General features: G+C 37.7%; 1 protein-coding gene across 2 annotated transcripts in view; it reads right to left on the bottom strand.

The window, feature by feature from the left end:
* LOC149261472 (ATP-dependent protease La (LON) domain protein) overlaps positions 1-22,437 on the bottom strand; it is a 300,119-nt gene that overhangs the window by 120,798 nt on the left and 156,884 nt on the right. For both annotated transcript variants that reach the window (XM_089422315.1, XM_089422313.1), the window contains one exon: positions 17,579-17,784. In XM_089422315.1, coding sequence (XP_089278441.1) covers positions 17,579-17,784 — 206 coding nt within the window. The remainder of the gene's footprint in view (positions 1-17,578; positions 17,785-22,437) is intronic.

The following is a 22,437-nucleotide window of genomic DNA, read 5'->3' as shown; positions in this document are numbered from 1 at the left end:
ACTTCTGAAACGGGATTTGTAAGAAAACAAGTATTACACTCAACATGAGCTCATGTTACATCAACAAACAAAAAAGTTTGTGAACAAATGTGTAGAAACATATATTTGTTGGTTTACTACAAACAACCACAACAAATGGTAAAATGGTTACATGTAGTTGAATCGTGATACAACTCTACTTATCATACATTTTCCGTAATGACACCATTCAAAGGTTTATATGATTACAACCCTCCCAAACTCTAGGAATTTGTACAACCAAATGTCCACATTCTAACAATAAGAGACTTCTACAAGAATCTAAGAAGGTTGTGCATATTCTTAAGGAGAACCTTTTTAATGCTCAAAACTAAATCAAGCAACAAGCTAACATATAGGGATTGAAGCATGAGTTTGAAGGAGGAGAATGGGTAGTTGTATGCCTGCAACGTTAGAAAAGACTACACTTAGATAAAAATAAAAAATGAGCTAGCACCCTAGCTCTACAGGCCTTACCAAATCAAGAGAAAAATCAAGAGCATTTCTTATGACCTAGATCTACCCAGCACAAGTTGTATTCATAACATATTCCACGTGACATGCTTAAAGAAGAAACTGGGGAGTCACGATCAACCACAAAGCGAACTACCTATGCTTGATGAAGAGGGAAAACATATTTTAAAAGTAAAGGATTCGCTAGAACAAGATCCCTAAATCCAAATTAGTGACCAAAACACCTCATCCAATGGAAGAGTTTACAAAAATAAGCCCCATGGCAAAACAAGGCCTTTTAATGGTGACATCTGTCCTTACCATTGCTTTGACTGAAAATCCTTTTGAGGGGGGACCTTTTGATCGCAACATCTGTCCTTACCAATGCTTTGAGGGAAAATCCTTTCGAGGCAAGGCATGCAATGAAAATGAGTAGATTATGTATGTACTCTAAAAAAGTAATTAATAATAATTGCGTGGGTTCGCCCATAGGTAGGCCAAATGTCAATACTACCCTAAACTTGTATTGATAACATACAATTATATCATTTTTAAATTCACATAATCTATCATTAACCATTACATTATTAATTGTTTATTTCATTTCTGAAATATTTTTCTAGCTTTCTAAATAGGGATATAGCTATTAGAATTTAGTTTATGCATGAAGTTGGTTTGTATGCTTCAAATGATGAATTAGGTTATTTATCCGCAAATTGTCATGGGTATTCCACCGGACAGTTTGTCACAACATATATGATAAAACTATATTTAAAAATCCAAAATCTACATTATTAGGGTTTATTTCTCTTTAGATTTATCAATTTGTAGATTATCATTAATTACATTTGCATGCAAATTAGAATTTATAAAAAAAATATAGAATAGTGCAACAAAAACTCACAAACACATTTGACACAAGATATAACTTGGAAAACCCTTTCGAGAGAAAACCCAATTGGAAGGTGAGGTCGCTCTGCTCTCTTTCTTTGAATAGAAAATGACTTTGACTATAAAGAAGTAAAGCATCTGGCTCGTGGGCTACTACAGTGCACATCTAGCGAACAAGTGTACTCGAAAAAAAATTGAACACCTTTTCCTCCTAGTGGCCCAGTTACAACACAACCCTATAACCTACTAGTGGTTAGGTTTGAGTCCCTCAACTCTTAACCAAAATTATGTTGAGAAATCTAGGGCATTAGGATTAGATAATTTCTCTTCTAATGATAATTGTTTGTGAATGAATTTTACTTCTTTAGATTAGGTTTTTCTCGTTGCTTAGATTATTATAGTGTTCTTCTTCATCAAACAGCTACCAAAGCATAAACAATAAGGAGACAAGAGACACATAATCTAGGCAATCAGCCAAGGCCAAAACCTCTCCAACTTGAGAGGAAAACCCAAAACGAATTCTTCTCCTTATAGAGACTTCAATTGACGAATACCAAGACCAAGACCCTTGACCTAATGACATCTCCCAAGACCAAGTCAATTACTTTATGCACTTCCTTCTCCTTCCTTCACCCTAGATCTTGCAACAAAACACTGAAGCCCTCAGCCTCTCCTTCTGCAATTTTCGGCGGCCTGCAATTTACTGCAATTTCCCACGTGTGACCAATTTAGGGCTAATTGACCCCTTTTTCTCCTTCGCTTAACAAGAGTTGGTTTGCTAGTGACTTCGACCTTCAAAGTAGCTTAGTTTCTTGTCTTGATTCAGCGTTCTTAAGTTTTGAAATTGCAGTAGAAAGGAAACCCTAGATTCCCTCACACATGTGAACGAAAATGATCCAAAAACAGTCCTCAAATGTCCTCGTTCTTCCTTCGATCTTTGTCCTCCTTTCTTCGCTTGGATGTGAGGTATCTTCTCGCCCTTCTTATTGAACTTCTTGTGTATTGTGTGTGTCTTCCATGAATGAGGCCGAGAGCCCTATATATAGGCTTCTTCCTTCATCTTGTAAGCTGACTTGACTGGTTTTTAAGCCAACATGTCTTCTTGGTATAGGCTCATTGATCCATCTTAAGGCCGACTTGCTAGAAGTTCTTGAGCTTGGTCTTAGAGGGTCTTTTGACTCTTATAATGACTCAAATACATATGTAACATGCCCAAATGGGTCTTCAATCTTTGACACTGACTTTACTAGACTTTATGACCAAACCTAATAGCTCACAATGGGAGCTTCAACAAAAATAAAATTCCTTCAGCATCCATGACTCGAGCATTACAAAATAATTTTATTTTCTTCTTCAATCAATTACATAAAATCATGATTACACGTCATTATGAACATCGAACCTAGTTACAGTTTTCAACACTCCCTCTTAACTAGGGAGGTATTCATAATCCATACAAGGTACCTAGACATTCTCAATCTGAAGAATTCTCATAAGAAAAGTCCGATTGGTAACGCATCTGTATAGCATCATATCATCCAGCATTGTCACATAGCAAGGCCTTGACTAACAACTCTATCTCTCCATAAGATCAGAGCATAATGTTGGTGAGACCAATGATTTATAGACACCCTCATCATTGTCTCTCTCGGAACATACCCCACCCAGGCTCACTCAGAGTATGTTCCACTAAGACTATTCTTACCTTGGATTCCCAGTCCTCAAAAAATATCGGTCCTCTACGACTACTCTTATCTTGGATGCCCTACCACATCCTCAGAGAGTATCAGATGCCATATGCTTACCCAATCCTCCATCCTGTCTTCCCAAGTGAAGACAAGAATGATGTGTCTCCCTCTCAACTTAGGGAGGTAATACCCATTCCACTGAAAGAATGTACCCATTCCTATAAATGGAAATGTACCCAAGTTCCTTCTTAACTAGGGACTTGACCAAGCTCTCTCTTTACCAAGGACTTGATTTCAGTAGCTTTTCAGGTGGAGATCATGGGACAACCAGTTGCTCATAGGACTCCTTCCTTTGGTGTCATGAATTTCTTCTTTGTCATGGAGTCTACATCTTTTGGGACTTCTTCGTAGGGCACAGAACAACCATCCCTTTCATCCATTTCAGTAGCTTTTCAGGTGGAGATCATGGGACAACCAGTTGCTCGTAGGACTCCTTCCTTTGGTGTCATGAATTTCTTCTTTGTCATGGAGTCTACATCTTTTGGGACTTCTTCGTAGGGCACAGAACAACCATCACTTTCATCCATGAGTCAGTAATGTCATTATTCCTTTCATTGGAAAGTGATCCATTAGTCCATATCTAGCCTTTCTTCATGCCATGTTGCCTTCTTCATATCATGTTTCCTTAAGGACCTTTCATCTACCACATGATTCTCAGTTGTAGAAGACTTCCATAGTTCTTCCCTTAGCAACCCTACATAAGCCCATCCAGATATCATTCAAAAATAAGAAATGAACATTAAATCAAAATTACCTTTGTGATGGTCTTTCATCATGACATCTTCCTGTGAGCATCAACATCCTGCACATTGACACATGTCCAAAAGATATATGTTGTCAAGGGTCTCTTTCTTTTTCATACTTCATCAAGGTCTTCATATCTTTCATGGAGATATCATAGTCAAATATTTCAATCCTTGGATATTGATTGCCTCTTCCATAGTTGCATATTTCATGATCTCTTCCTTTCTTTCTTCGCACATTTCTTTTCCAAGAACTTCCAATCAGAGTTCCTCCAATTTTAGTCAACCACCTCATATTTTATATGAGGACATATTATGTTGATTTCCTTCAATCAATGTGTGACCCATGCCTTCCCACATGCTTTCAAAAGAGGAGATCCTATCTTTTGATCATGCTCTCGAGATAGAGCATTTATCCATGTTACCTGCAACCATATGACATGACTCTATTTTATCAAATACAAGCATACATACCTCATTATCCTTTTAGGTCATCTAGACTTCCTTCAGCAGCGTCCTTGATTGAAAGAACTTCAATCCCTAGACCTACTTTACTTCCTTTGACATAATACCATCCTCCCATGAATTCCTACACGCTGGAATTTGATGAAGCACTTACTTCCTTTCAAATGGTGGATCTTCCAATGAAAATTCCAATAGAGGATCTTGAGTATCCTCATTCAGCAAGTGTTTTCTTTTGATTGATGTATGATGAGCTTTGTATTGGATGACTTTTTCTTCTTTTCATAAGTGCCATTTATGCTTTTAATGAGGTTACCAACAGCTATATCATTCTATAGGTGACTGCCATAGACTTCTTATTTCAGCTATCTTTCTATGATGATGTCATGAGCTCTTGCTTTCAATGCTTCTATGATGCCATGATGCATCCTATCATGCTACTTAGTGACTCATGATAGTCATATCTTACAACAGAAATACTAAAAAACAAAAGCTTGAAAAGAACTAGGTGAGGAAGACTATCTCAGTCATAGTAGAGATCGTTTACTTCCTCTTTCTTGGATTTCTTCTTTTCAGCTTCCTCTACTTCTTCGATGATATGAGCTGTTGAAATTTCTAAGTCTGACACATCAGAAATCCCTAGTGCATTATCTGGTTTATTTTCTCCTACTTGTTATTTTCATTAACAAGTTATTTATAAATATAAATACTGAAAAAATAAACACAAATGCAGCGTTAACACATATACAAATCAGAAACTAAAATAACTGAGACAAACACACAAGGGACACCGTTATTTTTGGACAATCGTCCCCAGAAAAACCAAATGCAGGAAAACCGATGCAGCAGATATGAGGGTTTTATTATTATGCAGTTTTTGAATACAACTAGGGTGCCAGAATGGCTCACCCAACAAAGAATGTCCTCGGCGGTAATACCTCTCCTTGGAGACAGATATTTCGGCTGATCAATCACCGGATGAACAATCCCACAGCAACTACAGCAGCTTCCACTACTCTACGTCACTCTACTAGGGACTGCGTCACCCTCTCAGCTCACCAGCACTCAATCTACCCCACGAAAATCACCCAGCACTGCCTCTTGGCCCTACGTCAGCTCTGCTAGCCTCTGCGCAGCTACTGAAGCCTCTGCGCCAGCCCCTTGGCTCTCTATGTCAACCCTCAAACCCTCTGCATCACCCACGCTGGCCTCTTCAACTTCTGCGTAGCTCCCAGCTGCCTCTGCATCAGCCTCTCCAAGCTTTGCGGTGTCTCTCAAGCACTATCTCTGCCTCTCTGCTATGTATTCTAGGCCTTGTGTCGAACTGCCCCTCGCGGCAACAGATCACTGGCTCGATTCTCTCAGCAAAACCCCGCTCCAGAAAATCAAACTGACTTATCAATTTTGGTGTACCTCCAACTGACCCTCAAGCCTCCTCTTATAGTTTTCATGTTGAGTCTTCAACGGCCGAGATTAAGTCCCTAATCAACAGCTAAGATTAGATTTGGCTTGATCCATGTCATTTAGAACATTCTCACCTAGTTTTATATTAATACCCATTAATATTTTAATTTTCCTAAGTTTAGACTTAAGAACCCCATTAAAAATTTTAATTATTTTAATATCTCTCCAACCGGGTGGAATTTCCCCAAACCATTTCTGGGTCTTGGAGATCTTATGTGCCTTAGCCTCTCCACCAATTTTCATGGTTAGAGCACATCCAATGCTACCACAAATCAACATGAGCTTCTTCTCTTCCCCTTTTGTTATTGTCCTTCTTAAGCTTAGGACAATCTCTCTTATAATGCCCATATTCTTGGCATCCATAGCATTGATCCTTAGCCATGTTCTTTTTCCTTTTCTGAGGACCAAATTTCCAAACTTTCCTTTTCTTTTTTTCATTGTAGCATATGCCTGATTTTGCTCACTTGATCCTACATCGGTTTTTGCCTTTAGCTTGGTTTCTTCAATCTTGCACAGTGACCATAGATCCTTGAATGGAGTAGCTTCTTCGTTTTTTCCCATAAATGTTTGAAGTAAAGTTACCTCATTCCTCTGGTAGTGCATTTAGTACTACGGTGGTCATCTCTTTGTCAGACATTATTTCTCCCAGATCTTGAAGTTGATCCCTTATTTCAGATATCTTCATAAAGTATGAGGATATTCCTTCTTCTTTTGATACCCTTAGCTTGTAGAGTTCTTTCCTTAGTGCTTACGAAAAAAAACTCTACCAGTTTGTCATATATTTCTTTTGAAGTTTCAAGTTTAGATACATATGGGATGAGGGGATTCTTGGTGGATAATATGAGAATCCTTTGAGCCCTTACTTCCCCTTTCATAAACCTTGCAAGTGCTTGAGCATCTTCTTTTGGAGGTTTGGTGATTGAGCCCTTAACTTGTTCCATGACCTCATTCTCAATGAGATTTAGATTTGTCCTCTTCTTCCATGCAAGAAAGTTTGGAGCCCCAACCAATTTGTTGATTTCCTTGCAAAAAGACATTTTGACAGATTCAGATGTTGAAATAAGTATACTTACTTGTGAAGATGCTTCTTCCACTTGTTGCTTCCTTCAATTTGATGAAGATATAGATAATAGAAAACTTCTTCTTGATGAAGGTATTCTCTTCAAGAGTGATCCTTGGCTCCACAAAGGGGAAGATCACCTTAGATCTTTTGATGATGATGTCCTTGTTGATCATGATCAATGATGACTTCTTGATGATGTCTTGATGCTTCTTGGATAAGCTTCTTCAAGGGTAAGGACCTCACTCCAATGAGAGAGAGATTGCCTTAGAACTTTTGAAGATGATGACAACGTCCTTGATCTTGCTCCTCTTGGATGAATAGACTTCAAGATGGTTCAAATTCAAGTCCTTCCTTTCTTGAGTAGAGAGAGGGTCTTTAAGGTCCTTTTCTTCGATGATGACTTGAGGATCCCAAGACTTCTTCTGGTGAAGACTTCTTCTTCGATCTAGGGTTTTGACACTTGTAGATCTTAACTTCAAAATGCTTTTAGAATGAGATGATCTTTTAGATCTGCTTTGATGCCCTTCTAGAGATTCGATCCTTTGAATGATTGAGTGTCTCTTGATCAGCTTCCCTTCCTTGATTTGTTTCCTTAGCTTTGATACCATGTTGAGTAATCTAGGGCATTAGGATTAGATAATTTCTCTTCTAATGATAACTGCTTCTGAATGCTTTTTACTTCTTTAGATTAGGTTCTTCTCTTTGCTTAGATTGTTATAGTGTTCTTCTTCATCAAACAGCTAACAAGCATAAACAATACAGATTAGGACAAGAGACATAGAATGTAGGTGATCTGCCAGGCCCAAAACCTCTCCAATTTGAGAGGAAAACCAAAATGAATTCTTCTTCTTATAGAGACTTCAATTGACGAATACTAAGACCAAGACCCTTGACCTAATGACCTCTCCCAAGACCAAGTCAATTAATTTTTGCACTTCCTCCTCCTTCCTTCACCCTAGATCTTGCAACACAAGACTAAAGTCCTTGGCCTCTCCTTCTGCAATTTTTGGCAGCCTGCAATTTACTGCAATTTACCACGTGTGACTGATTTAGGGCTAATTAACACCTTCTCCTTCGCTTGACAAGAGTTGGCTTGCTAGTGACTTTGGCCTTCAAAGTGGCTTAGTTTGTTGTCTTGATTCAACCTTTGTATGTTCTGAAATTGCAGCAGACAAGAAACCCTAGATTCCCTCACACGTGTGAACGAAAATGACCCAAAAACAGTCCTCAAATGTCCTCGCTCTTCCTTCAATCTATGTTCTCCTTTCTTTGATTGCATGTGAGGTATCTTCTTTCCCTTCTTATCAAACTCCATGTATATTGGTGTGTGCCTTCCTTGAATGAAGCTGAGAGCCCTATATATAGGTTTCTTCCTTCATCTCGTAGACCGATTTGACTGGTTTCTAGGACAACATGTCTTCTTGGTGTATGCTCATTGCTCCATCTTAAGGCCGACTTGCTAGAAGTGCTTGAGCTTGGTCATGGAGGGTCTTTTGACTCTTATAGTGACTCAACTACATATGTAACATGCCCAAATGGGTCTTCAATCTTTGACATTGACTTTACTAGACTTTATGACTTGATGACCAAACCTAATAGCTCACAATGGGAGCTTCAACTAAAATAAAATTCCTTGAGCATGAAACCCATGACTCAAGCATTACACAATAGTTTTATTTTCTTCTTTACATCAATTACATAAAATCATGATTACACGAACCTAGTTACACTTTTCAACAAGTTACAATAAGGGCTCTTGTCTTCTTCATCATAATCACATGGTTATCCTCTTTCCTATGAGTTATGGGGGTTGACACGACATTCTCTCAGATTGTGGTGGTGAAAACAGGAAGGTCAACTTCTTAGTGGCATAACTTTTGCATATAGACTCTGATTGAGGCGATTTTTGTGTCGTTGGAAAGGTCTTTATGTGTAGAATATGAAGAATAAGTGACATGTTAAAGCGACAAAACTTTATCCACAAAAAAATCATTTGGTGCCTCAAAATGCTCCAGGAAGGTTTCACACTTCAATTCGCCAAACTTGGCCCCACTGGTAGAGATGGTACTATGAGTTTATTCCTCCACTTTTTCCACTCTAAAAGCATCGAGATGGATGACAAACAACATAATGTTCCAATTATGATCACACCTCCCCATTTTGCGTGGCTTTTGGTCCCCAAAAGTTTCTAATGAATGAGGTGAGGAAATTTTTCCTCCACCTTCTGTTTGGTGTACCATTTAGCTTTGCTTGGAAGTTGTCCTTTCAACCCAATCTACCAAAGATCATGTTTCCCTAGTGTCATAGTTTTGGACCTCTTTTGCAAAAGTGTAACTTCTATCAACTCTACAAGAGCATTTGGTGCCAAATCCTCTACAGAAGTTAGGACATATTCCTCTTCCTGATCTTAGCATGGAAGACTCAGAGCTTCAAATTCTCCATAATCACAACTAAGGAAATGTGCATCTATGGGGGTAGACTGAGCTTGTAGGCATTATCTCCCACCTTTCCAGTATCTCAAAGGGATCATATCACAAAGCCTTGATTTTCTTACCAAGCAGTGTAGCCACTCCTTGTTCAATTGTAACATTACTCTATCTCCCACTTTGAGCAACTTATCTATTGTGTTGATCATGCTTGGCATTGTATTTTTCTTGCGACTTCTAAAGTGTCCCTTGTACATGTATATGGATTTGCTTGATCATTTCTACAATTTTTTCAGCCCTTAAGGCATCCCCTATAAGATTCTCCCTTACTCCTCCTTGTTGCTCATATGAAATATCCAAAGATGAACACAGCAAATATCCAAAACAAGTTTCAAATGGAGACTTACTAGTAGAAATGTGGACTACTCTGTAATAAGAGTGTTGTGTATATAGCATATTTTCATCTCAGGTCTTGGGATGCTTCTGATTGTAACCCCTCAAAAGTTGCACTGAAGTCCTGATGACTACTGTTTTCCCATCTATTTGTTGTTGGAATGTTGTAGACCTCTTCAACTTTGTGTCCATGTCCTCCCACAATGTAGTCCAAAATGCACTGAGAAATCTTGTCCTTACATGAAAGTATGCTCATTGGTATCCAAAGTGCACCTAGACCTATCCAAAGAGTAAGTTTGTTTCTTTTGTTCCACTGATGGTCTTTTTACAGGGCATCAGAACACACATCTTGCTAAACCTATCAACTACCACAAACAGGTAGTCATGTCCCTTTCAGGTTGTTGGTAAACCTTCTACAAAGTCCATGGAAATGTTTTCCCATAGATGAGTGGGTAAAAGTAAGGGATGATATAGACCCTATTTCTTGTTAATAGCCTTGTTGGTACAACAAAGCATGCATCCTATTATAAACCTAGCTACTTGTTCTTGCATCTTGGGTCAATACACATACCTCTGCAATCTCACCATTGTCTTCCCTACACCAAAGTGTCGTGCAACCTTAGAGGTATGAGCCTCTCTAGTCAGCTGCAAACACTCACCTTTAGCAACACATAACTTATCTAGCCTGTAGAGTAACTCATCCTAGACATGGTAGTTAATGGTGTTGTCGCTATTGTCCACGACTCTGACTCTGCAACTGTTTGAACACTTGAAGTTCTTGTCCTCTAATATGCCTCTTTGTATGCATCGTGGGTGAACGGCTCCATTTACATCATAGTTCCCAAAGTTATGATCTTTGATGTGGGTGGCTTTCAAAGTATGTCAGTCAACCTGTTTGTGCTTCCCTTCTTATACTTGATCACTAAATGAAATTGTTGTAGAAAACTCATCCACTTTTAATGCCTAGTTTGATGTAGCTTACTCTAGGCATGCAAGTACTGTAGTGGTTGGTGATCCATATGGATCATTGTCTTCTTTCCCATCAAATAATGCTTCCACTTTTCATAGATTGCACCAGGGCATAGTGCTCCTTGTCGTAGGTTGGGTAGTTAAGAACTACCCCATGACATATTTCATAATGGTAGCATACAATCCTTCACATTACTTACTTCCGTAGATGATTTTGTAGACCTCCCAGATACTTGAAGAGTACATAAGGGTTCCTTGAGGAGATACCCAACATTATGGCCATCTTTCTCAATTCTATGGTGTACTCTTATACACTCTGCCCCTACTTCTACCTAAAGTAGTGCCATTGGATCCACTAGTCCTCTACATACCTGATAGGGTAAAATTGTGACTTTATGATGGTTTTAAAGTCCTCCCACTTAGTCACTAGAGGATCTCCCTCCAACCTCAAGGTCTCTATGTGGCTTTCCCACTAGGTTAGGGCATGGCCCTCTAATTTCAACCAAGCAAATAAAATCTTGTGTTCCTCCTCTATATCATGAACATTGAAATAAACTTATAATTGTCACAACCAATGACATAGCGTCAATCTCACCTTGGTATGGCTTGATATTGACCTTTGCTTCCATTTGAACAGGGACTGTGAATGACTCACGACACTCGAACAAGGTTGATCTTTTTTAGGTCCTTTCTTCATCTCGTTCTTTGTTTCTTCTCGATCTCCTGATCTCCCTTCTGATTTGTTCTCTGCATTAGAACCCACATCTTCTCTAAATAGCCCAAGCTTATTACTAAAGGCTGACATGACGAGATTCACATTATGGCTTATATCTGCAACTTTTGCTTCTAGCCGCGAAACCCTCTCCTTTGCAGGATCACGAGGTTTATTCACATATTTGTGGGCCATAATTAGGGTTTTACAACTTTTGGCTTCATCGATTTAGATCCTCGCAAATCTCCACAATATACCCAAAGAAACCTGCTCTGATATCAACATGATCCATAAATTATCGTGGATGTTCCACTGGATAGTTCGTCAGAACAGATACAATAAAACTATATTTAAAAATTTGAAATCTACACTATTAGGGTTTATTTTTCTTTAGATTTCTGGATCTATAGATTACTATTAATTACATAGGCATGCAAATTAGAATTTATGCAAAAAATAGAGAACAGTGAAATAAAAACTCACCAAGACATTTAGCACAAAATACAACCGAGGAAACCCTTTGGGAAGAAAACCCAGCTGGAAGGTGACGCCACTATGGCCCATGGGTTACCACGGTGCACAAATCCTCTTTGTGTGCTCCCTCCCCATCCCTCTCGGTTCCTCTACCCATTTCTCAAACAAGTGCACTCGAAAAGAATGGAGCCCCTTTTCCTCTTAGTGGCCTGGTTACAACACAGCCTTATAGCCTACTAGTGGTTAGGTTTGACTCCCTCAACTCTTAACCTAAGTTACAATATGGACTCTTTTGGCGTCTTCTTCACCATAATCATGTGGCTAACACCTTTTCCATGAATTATGGGGGTTGAAATGGCATCCTCTCGAATTATAATAGTGAAAACAAGAAGGTCAACTTCCTAGTCGCCTAATTTTGTATACAAACTCTGAATGAGGTTATTTTTGTGTCGTTGGAAAGGTATTTGTATGTAGAATATGAAAAAAAATGTGACGCTAAAGCGGCAATGTTTTAACCCCCAAAAAACATCATTTGATGCCTCAAAATGCCCTCGAAAGGTTTCAAACCCCACTTTTCCAAACTAAGCCCCGCTGGTAAAGATGGTCGTATTGGCTAATTCCTCCACTTTTTCCACTCTAAAAGAATCAAGATGGATGAAAAATAATATAATGATTCAATCTGGATTAGTAGTGATTTGAAAGTGGCTTATGTGCGATTTAGATTTTTGATTGCCTAAGTTATTTTGTACTATAAGGGTTATTTTGTTGTTATGCCTTCCTCTTCAACACCTTAAATTTTGAATTTAATATTTGTAATGTATGAACAGCCACGGGCTGATTTCACTTTAAGAAAACATTTATTCAAGGAGTTATCTCACTGGGACTTTTAAAGTGACCATGGTTTTGACTGGTGAGAGCCTGGTGCAACAGTTTTTCTTTTGGAATGTGCCTTTTACATATCTTTTTATTTATAGAATTTATAGAAGCAAAGAATTGGAAATAAACCAAAAATAAAATATAATAATATTTATAATAATGCCAATTGGGTCTAGAACAAGTGGTTGTGGCATGGAGCATTATCCTCCTTGCCCAAGTTCTATTCCTGTAGGTCACATGTTGAGATCATAATGAGAATATTGTTGGAACGGTTTCAAGCCTCGTTGTTGACCTGGCATTGTGCCCTAAAGAACCTAAGGTTTACACTTGTACAATATTTAAATAAATACAAAACAGCCCAAATAGAAAGAACCTAGTTATTTGTTTTCTCTTCCATTTTAGTTTGTTAGAAGAAAACATTAAATATCCATCATTTATTTACAGTTCTGAAAGTATTTTCTTGAAACTTCACCATGAAACTCTGCCTCGGTCATTCTTAACAGAACAAGCATTCGAAGATTGTCTCAGAGAACAAAGTTGGATGCAGACGTTGAAATGTGTAACTAGGTTCAGTGCTCATAATATCTTATGTATTCTTGACTTCATGCATTTGATGTAAACCAAAAAGGAAAATTTATTATTGTTATTTTATAGCATGGGTTTCATCCTCAAAGTCAATTTGTTTTTAGGTCAAAGAACCCATTGTGTGCTTCTAGGGTCAATCATAGAGTCAAAAATTCAAAAGAGTCATTGTCATATGTAATAGACCCTATTAGGTATCTTGTAAAAGAATTTATTTGAGTCAAAATTATGTCAAAATGTCCCTCCAAGACCAAGTTGGCCTAACAAACATCAAGTCGACCTGCAAAAGACAAGTCGGCCCTGTGTAGGGCTATTCGTCCTCCTTGAAAGCCTATTTATAAGAAGTATTTAACCTCATTTGGAAGAGACAATCAAGTAAGTTCAATCACAAGAAGAAAAGGTCCAAAAGCAAGCGAAGATCAAGAAAAGGGCTAGAAGACAACAAATCGGAAGAATTTGGGTCAATTTCTCTCACACGTGGGAAGAGGAAGCTAGGATTTTACAGCTACAAAGGGACAAAATTTCAGATCTCTAAAGAAGGTCGAAATTTCTGATCAAAAGGCAAGACACATCTTTCATTTGTCTGAGAAAGAAGTAAGCCAAGCAAAGAAGAAAGGAAGCCTAAATTAGCCTCTATCACCCACACATGCAAAGTTGCAAAAGATTCTAGAAGGTCGAAGTTGCAGAAGTTGTTGGGAGTCGAAATTGCAAAAGTCAATGGGGTCAAAGCTATAGCAGTTGCCTAAGAAGTTGTTGGAGGGTCAAAATTTGTTGTTGGAAGTTGTTTAAGGAAAGCTCATCAAGAAGGAATGTTGACTTGGCCTTGGAGGGGTCTTAGTATTCATCATTTAAAGATTTTATAAGAAGAGAAAAAAAAATTGTGGGTTTTCCTCTCTAGGAGAGGTTTTGGCCCTGGCTAGCAACCTATATCTTGTGTCCACTTTGTTCTATTGATCTTGATGTGTTTGGTAGTTGTTTGATGATTAGAACACTATAATAACAACAGAAGAAGAAGCTAATAATCATAACAACTACAAGTTAAAGTAAAGTAATACCACAAGTAGTTATCAAACTAGTGAGAAATCACCCCTCATCTAGCTGCCCTAGATTTCTCAACATGATTTCAGAGCTAAAGTGACAAGGAAAGGCAGCTTGAAGGTCACTCAATTGAAAAAGGATACATAAGGACCGAATATAAGAGGGAAAGCATCTAGAAGGTCTAGTCATCACATCACAAAGACCCTAACATCTTAAAGGAAGAACTCTTGGAAAAAGAATAGAAGACCTCAAGGACCCTACCTCCATCTCAATGAAAGGAGGACTCTACACATTTGAAACATTCTGGGAAGGCCTCCACATTCTACATCATCATCCAAGGGAAGCAAGAAGAGCACTTCATCGTCATCAAAGGAATCAAAGTAAACTCCCTCATATTGAAGAAAAGAGAAAACCTCAAGCATTTTTGAAGGAAGAAGAACATCTCATCATCTTGAAGGAGAAGCATTGTCATCCCTCCCTCATTCTAAATCTCACACTCTAGTGGAAGAGATAATCTTCAAGGAGGCATCTTCATTTATCAAGTAAGTACTTTATATTCCTGTCTCAACCTACAATTCAAATGACTACTTTCTACAAGGAAAACAATAAACTCGTTGGGACATCAAACTACCTTGCGGGGAAGAAAAGAATAGATTTGATTATCACAGAAAATGAAGTTTTTTATTATGTCAAGGGCTCCATCACAAAGCCTCCTCAAGAACAATCTCAAGCATCATCAAAATATACAAAAGGAGAAATAAGGGCTCAAATAATCCTCATTGAACCTATGAAGGATTCTCTCATTCCCTTCGCAACAAAATTGAAGACATCAAAGAGATCTATGACAAATCAGTAGAGCTATACTCCGTAAGTACAGCTGGGGAAATAGTATCCTTAAGAACCGAGTTATACAAAATGAAAGTATCAAAGGAAGAAGGGGTAGCTTCATATCTCATGAAGGTATCTCAAATTAAAGAACTACAAGAGCTAGGAGAGACAATGTCAAATCCAGAGTTGACCACTTGTGTACTCAATGCACTACCAAATGAATGGGGCAACTTTGTATCAAGCATTTATGGAAAGAAGGAAGCTACAACATTCAGTGATCTATGGGCATTGTGTAAGATTGAAGAAACCAGATTAAAAACAAAGAATGATGTTGAATCAAATGAACAAACACAAGCATTTGCATCTATGACAAGGACGAAAGGAAAGTTTGGAAAATTCGAGCCTTGAAAGAAATTTCAAAAGAAAATTGACATGTCTAAGATTCAGTGTTATGAATGTAATGAATATGGGCATTTCAAGAGGAATTGTCCTAAACTCAAGAAGGGCAACAAGAAAATGAAAGAAAGAAGTGAAGCCCATGTGACCGAAGAAGTAGAAGAACCGAAAGAGAAGAAATCTAAGAAGGAAGAAGTGAAAGACCTCTACTATTAAAGGTCTCTCATACATTAAGTTTATTTTCAATACAACGGTCATGTTAGGAAGCATTACAGTTATGATAAGATGCATTGTAGCAGTAATTGAGATGGCATCATATTAGAAGCATAAAAGGATAGCCAAAATAGCAGTTTGTATGGTTAAAGCAAGTCATCTAGAAAGGTAGGAAAATAAGAGATCATCACACCTCATCATCATTAGAAAGAAGCATTTGCAGTATAAGGATCATCAAGATCCTCAATCAGAATCTCTATTGAAAAAGGTTCAAGTCTAATTGGAAAAAGCAAGTGTTACATAGATAATCTACATTCCACCTAGTGTGGAATCCACAGTTTGGAAGAATAAAGGTATGGTAACAGAGAAGTGCAGCATGACGGTTTAGTTGAAGTATTTTTACATCTTTATGCAAGGGAAAGGAAGCTGCTAAAGGAATTCCAGATGATCACGTAAAGGAAAAGAAGGATATATGTATAGAGATCCCAAGGAAGCAGTAGATGAAGAAGTTGGAGGGAGAAGTTCATAAAGATGTAACTATAGCCACTTAGATGAGATGAGTAATCAGCATCTGATAACAATTAGAAGGATTAGCCATGGCAATTAGTTGCTGGGATCGAAGCTGCAACAGTTGCTTGAGAAGTTGCTGGAGGGTCGAAACTTGTTGTTGGAAGTTGTTTAAGGAAAGCTCATCAAGAAGGAAGGTTGACTTGGTCTTGGAGGGGTCTCAGTCTTAGGTCTAAAGGTCTTGGAATTCATCATTTGAAGATTCTAAAAGAAGAGAAGAATTTTTTGTGGATTTTCCTCTCTAGGAGAGATTTTGGCCCTGGCTAGCAGCCTATATCTTGTGTCCATTTCGTTCTATTGATCTTCATGTGTTTGGTAGCTGTTTGATGATTAGAACACTATAAGAACAACAGAAGAAGCTAATAATCATAAGAACTACAAGTTGAAGTAAAAGGATATCACAAGCAGTTATCAAAGTAGTGAGAAATCACCGCTCATCTAGCTGCCCTAGATTTCTCTACAACAGAGATGATACCAGTCGACCTATTGGTGACTGGCAACAACAAACATAAACCAGTGTCCTATGCTAGCTAAGTGTCTATGCTCATCACTTGAAATTCTAAGAGTATTATATCCCTTCAAAGAAAAATTAGGGGACTCATTAGAGTAACTAGTGATAGTAATTAAGAACACAATGTCAGAAGCAATGATAATAACATAAAACAAGGGAAAAGTGAAAGCAAGATGAATAACAGCAGTTTTCTCTCTCCGTTTATAAAATGATAACAGTTAATGCATCAGGTTGAAAAGATATATAGGAAGGAAAATAAGATAAACACTAGCATTGTACCTTACAGAAAAGGCAATAGAGGATCTTAATATCCGACTCGCTTTGCATTAAGCTCTCTGTCATTTTAGATTCTATATCTTAGATCTTATAGAATAGATATATGTTTATCCTTTTTCTATAGGAGTAGTCCTTTTATGCTCACACTTAGTAACAACACCGATGTACTTAGCAATTCCATAGACCTATTTGTCATCACATGTTGGACATTTATTGTCTTATCTTATCTATGGCTATTAATGAGAAAGAAAAATGAATGATAGCGGTTTTCTTCTTTTGTTTTCAAACTGACAATGGTTAATGGATGAAATTGAAAAGACACAGGAAGGAAAATATGAAAGCCTAGGAATGCTCCTTACAGAAAAGACAAAAGAGAATGTTAATAATAATATCCTACTCTTCTGCCACGTCCATTGATTTTCAAAAATCCTTAACAAACCAAAATCTTTATAATGTATAAAGATTGGAAACATACCGAGCAATTCTTACAACGTATGAGGTCAATACTTTCTAGTAGTTGTATCTCTCTTTGCAATCTGTAAGCAACACCATCAATCTCTAGAAGCTCCTGCCTTGTAGAATCAGGCACAGGCATTTTACTGGCAATGTAAAATGATAGTAATTCAGGTTTGTTCACTAAATCATCCATGACATGAAGTTCTACCATCTGCCTGCACATATCTGTACAAAACACATATATCAACATACCATCAAAGAGGAAACCCATAGTTGTAGAAGATGGTCAATGGCCTAGATTAGAAGAATCCAACAGTATAGAAGAACAAGGGAGTCCAATTCATTATTTCTCATGGTTAATGATTACTAATGAACACTAAAGAAATTCTATTTTAAGATATTTAGCATCCTTCTATATCTTCATTACAATAACTAAGTAAAATACTCCAAGCTTGTCAGACAAGGGTGACACCTGCTAAAATAAGAACGGAAGAATCCATATATTAACCATTAGCAACGCTATTACACAACAGGTATCTTATCTGCCTCTGTAAGACAAGAAGACACTACAGTGCAGAGGAGATTAGCAAAGTCAGATGCTATCTGAGTATAGGTTTACAAGGCAGAGTTGGGCCCAGATAAGATCAATCCAGAGTAACTTAAGCACCTTACAGATAGAGATTGTTTCCTGCAAAATGCATTTCAAGCCGTTTTGCGCCATCTTCAATGGCATCTCTCCCTTCTCATTTACCATACATTATTCTTACAGTCATGGACTTTTGCCAGCTTATACAGAATTCAATCTACTGCAGGTAAGTTCATCCTGTATTGTTTTTGCACCATTCAGCCTACTTGCAGACCAGCACAAACATCATGTGAATGTATTTATTCTCTGCTTCAGGTCTTCACGTTGACCAATTTTCAGCTGCATTATAGACAGGATGAATAACCCCTCTTGTGAATTTTCAGAAATCAGACAGGAACTAGTTCACATAACAGAATTGATTCAACACCTTCAAATTTGAAAACCCCGATATGTTGATATCAGAGTCTTGGACCTGTCCAAAAACAGCATTGGTCATAGAGATCATCATTCAAGAGCTGGTTACGCCGATAGGCGTCCCCTCATATTGAATGTTGGCAGATTAATCCTTCTTTTAATCCAAATCTCTATCTTGTGGTCATAAAATGAAAGACGCTGGCATATTCTCATCATCTACAGCAATGGATGGAATTTCAAATATTAATTACCTTGCATTTTTAAATCCATGTTTACCTTTTCACAATTACCTAATACAATGACAAAATTACGATGCAAATTATCAAATAACAAATCATCATGTGAATATGTGGGTTTATAAAACAAATAGTTGACATGATCTTACAAAACGTATTAAAACGTGTGCAGTGCAATGAGGTCTGCCATCATAAACATTGGTAGTTGGCACATATTGTGGCTGGCATCCCGCCGCTCCCAATTTGACAATATTCGAACAACCAAATGACACCGCTTTCACAAAAGCAACTACGGGAGTGGTTTCATACTTAATCATTCAAATTTCATACCACATTCCTTACGATGTCTGATTGTGATTCAAACCAGATATCAAATCCAGGCTAGTAAACAATGCATCAAAACCACAAGGGCATTGAATATTTGCAGAAGAAAAACTGAAAATGTTTATGGCTAATGGCAACAAGGGCATTGGCCATAATTCAGGTCTCTAGAAACACCACTCTCACACATGTGCCAGTTTTTCCTATAACGGTTCGTCAATTGTTCAACTGGCGGCAAGGCCGTAATTTTCACAATTGTGTCCCATGCAGTCAGTTTCTATCAATGGATGGAATTCCAAATATTAACTACCTTGCATCCCTAAATCCATGTTTACCTTTTCACATTTACCTACTACAACTACGAAATTACCATGCAAATTATCAAATAACAAATGACATCATGTGAATATGTGGGTTTATAAAACAAATAATTGACATGATCTTACAAAACGTATTAAAACCTGTGCAGTAAAATGAGGTTTGCCATCATAAACATTGGCTGTTGGCACATCTTGTGGCTGGCATCCCGCTGCTCCCAATTTGACAATATTCGAACAACCAAATGACACCGCTTTCACAAAAGCAACTATGGGAGTGGTTTCGTACTCGTCCATTCATACCGAATTCCTTACGATGTCTGATTGTGATTCAAACCAGATATCAAATCCAGGATAGTAAACAATGCATTGACACCACGAGCGGATTGAATATTGGCAGAAGAAAAAACGTAGCTGTTTACGGCTATGGCATCATGGGCATTGCCCATAATTCAGGTCTCTAGAAACACCACTCATATGCCAGTTATTCCTATGATGGTTCATCAATTGTTCAAATGGCGGCAAGGCCATAATTTTCACAATTGCATCCCATGCAGTCAGTTTTCATCCAGTTAATTTCAAACGAGGCTTATTTTCATCGGGCATGCCCTAGAAACAACCACTTAAGTAAAAGTGGTTAATACACTTCAATCAATGCTATTAACTTTAAAAGGGAGGAAATGACATCATGAATGTATATCAACCACATTTACCAATGTGATTGTGCTAGTCATTACCATAAACTGTTAAATCTCCTAATACCAGCCCAGATTTATTTTCTCGCAACAATTATTTATTCCCAGAAATTTATTTTATTGTCCAGATAAATTCTAAATTGTTCAAAAATAAAATCACTGGTATTTTAACATCTAAGAATTTATATGCAGTGGAAATAAAATCAGAGAGAGATCAATCACACATTACAACAAATAAACACCCACAACAGTTCTAACCTATGTTTGCTAGGAAACGTGGGTTCAGGGACAAGGATGGTTATGTCACTTTTGGAAACAGTGTGCATGGGTTTGTCGGTGGTATATTATTATATTTTATTAATTATAATATATATGAATTTGTATATTTTCCAACTTTAAACAAGAAAAATAAAATATTTATGATTTAAACTTTAAAGATTTAAACATGCATATCATTGAACATTCAATTTGATATCAAGTGCAAATTGGAGTTTAAATATTAATAAGAATCATGATATATGTCCATTGTTATACTACATTCAAATTTGCCTTGAGGCATCTCCAAACATGAACTAGGAAATTTCAAAATAGTGAACAATGGCTTCCTCAAGCCATGTCATCAGCATTACTTCGATCTTCAATCAGCATGCTCTCCAGCTCCATAGCTACAATAGTAATGACCTTAACATAGCTACAATACTAATGACATTTGGCCTACACAATGAATCTACAGTGGTTATCTTTAGGTCGAAACTACAGAAAGAGAAGTAAAAAAGTCGAGCTTGAAAAGAATTACAACAAAATCAGTAAAAAAAAATTGACCCTAACGTTCCCGATTTTTGGGTTCCATGCACCCATTGTCGGGGTTCGGCGCACCCAATTAGACAAAAGAACCCATATCTTGGTTGGGAAGAACCGGATGCTTACTCAAAGAACCCGGTTCTTTTGGGTTTGTTTTAGAAGAACCTGTACTCGAACTTGGTACTTGAGGACAAGAACCAGGGACAGGTTCAAGAATCCCACCCTCGCGTTCGTGAATCCATGCAACATAGGTTCTAACTCACCACACTGGAAGAATTTGGCCCTAGGAATTCAAGCCACTGGAAATTAGCCTCTTAAGAAATTCGTCCAAGAGATTTTCGGCCCACCTCTCACCCACAACTCGGCCATGTGTCTTCCCCTCGAACAACCTCTACGCCTCGGGGAATTCAACCCTGGAAAATCAGCCTCTCCTACAATTCGACCTCTTCACTTCAGCAATTTGGCCCCACAATCTCCGACAATTCATCCTCCTGGAAATGCTCTCAAATCCACTTGCACTCTTCCTACTTTGCGCTATAGTCTAGCTAAGCCTCTGCTCTAGAGAAAATCACTTTCTTCATTTGTGTGTCTTCGCTTCTCCCTTAGGCTTATTTTATAATCTTCATCAAGCCCAAATCCCTAACCCTAATATCCCTTCTAGAAGATCTAGGAGATCAATGGTTGAGATCATTTCTAAGTCACTTAAATAATTTAATTATTTATCCTTAGAAGTTGACTTTAATTATTGTACTTTTCCTAAGTTAGACATAGGAGAGAAGACATAAATCACTTACTCATCAAGCAAGCAATTAAAGAGGCAATAAATCATCTTCTACATGCTAAGACACCAATTCTATGCAGAAGACCTTTTGAAGCTACCATAATCTTCATCACGAACAAGTGCAAAGAAATGTCCATGATATTCTCAACATGTTTGTCAAATGAGAGTGATATTTGATTTGGTTGTTTGGTTCAAAATACACTGGACTACTAATGAAGGGAAGGCTTGAAAAACTAAGGGTGTGTAGGAAGTAATCTATTGTGATATTTGCAAAACCATGGAAACAACCTTTGTATATGGCACAAAGTATTTGCTTCTTTTAATTGATGGTTTCTCCAAAAAGATGCAAAGTAAGGGAACAAGTATACAAATGAAATCGATTAATCATCCAGTATGCCCATAACATTTAATGAAAGAACATGATTGCAAAATGGTTAAAGTACCTACTAATAGATGACCCATCGTTCTTCAAGAAGAAATGTCAAATGGGAGAGAAGTTTGACCAGAGCAATCAATGGAAGATTTTGGCATCATGTTATGTGTTGATCATATAGGGCAATTGGCTGGTTGGTTGTACAAAGGGGAGAAAAAAAATCTCCGAGATGTAACCCCCTTTTGGTAGGTAATAGCCCTCAAACAATATTTACAAAGAGGCTTAACGTCTTTTTCCTTGACTCGTAATCTCTTCACATCATTCTTCATTCTTAGACTTAATCATAGTGAATGA

The sequence above is a fragment of the Pinus tabuliformis genome, chromosome 6 (genome assembly GCF_031772625.1).
Source record: "Pinus tabuliformis cultivar Carrire ecotype Pingquan chromosome 6, CPIR1, whole genome shotgun sequence".
Classification (NCBI taxonomy): domain Eukaryota; kingdom Viridiplantae; phylum Streptophyta; class Pinopsida; order Pinales; family Pinaceae; genus Pinus; species Pinus tabuliformis.
Note: the sequence above shows the minus strand (reverse complement) of the source record. Positions and strands in the feature narration are given on the sequence as shown.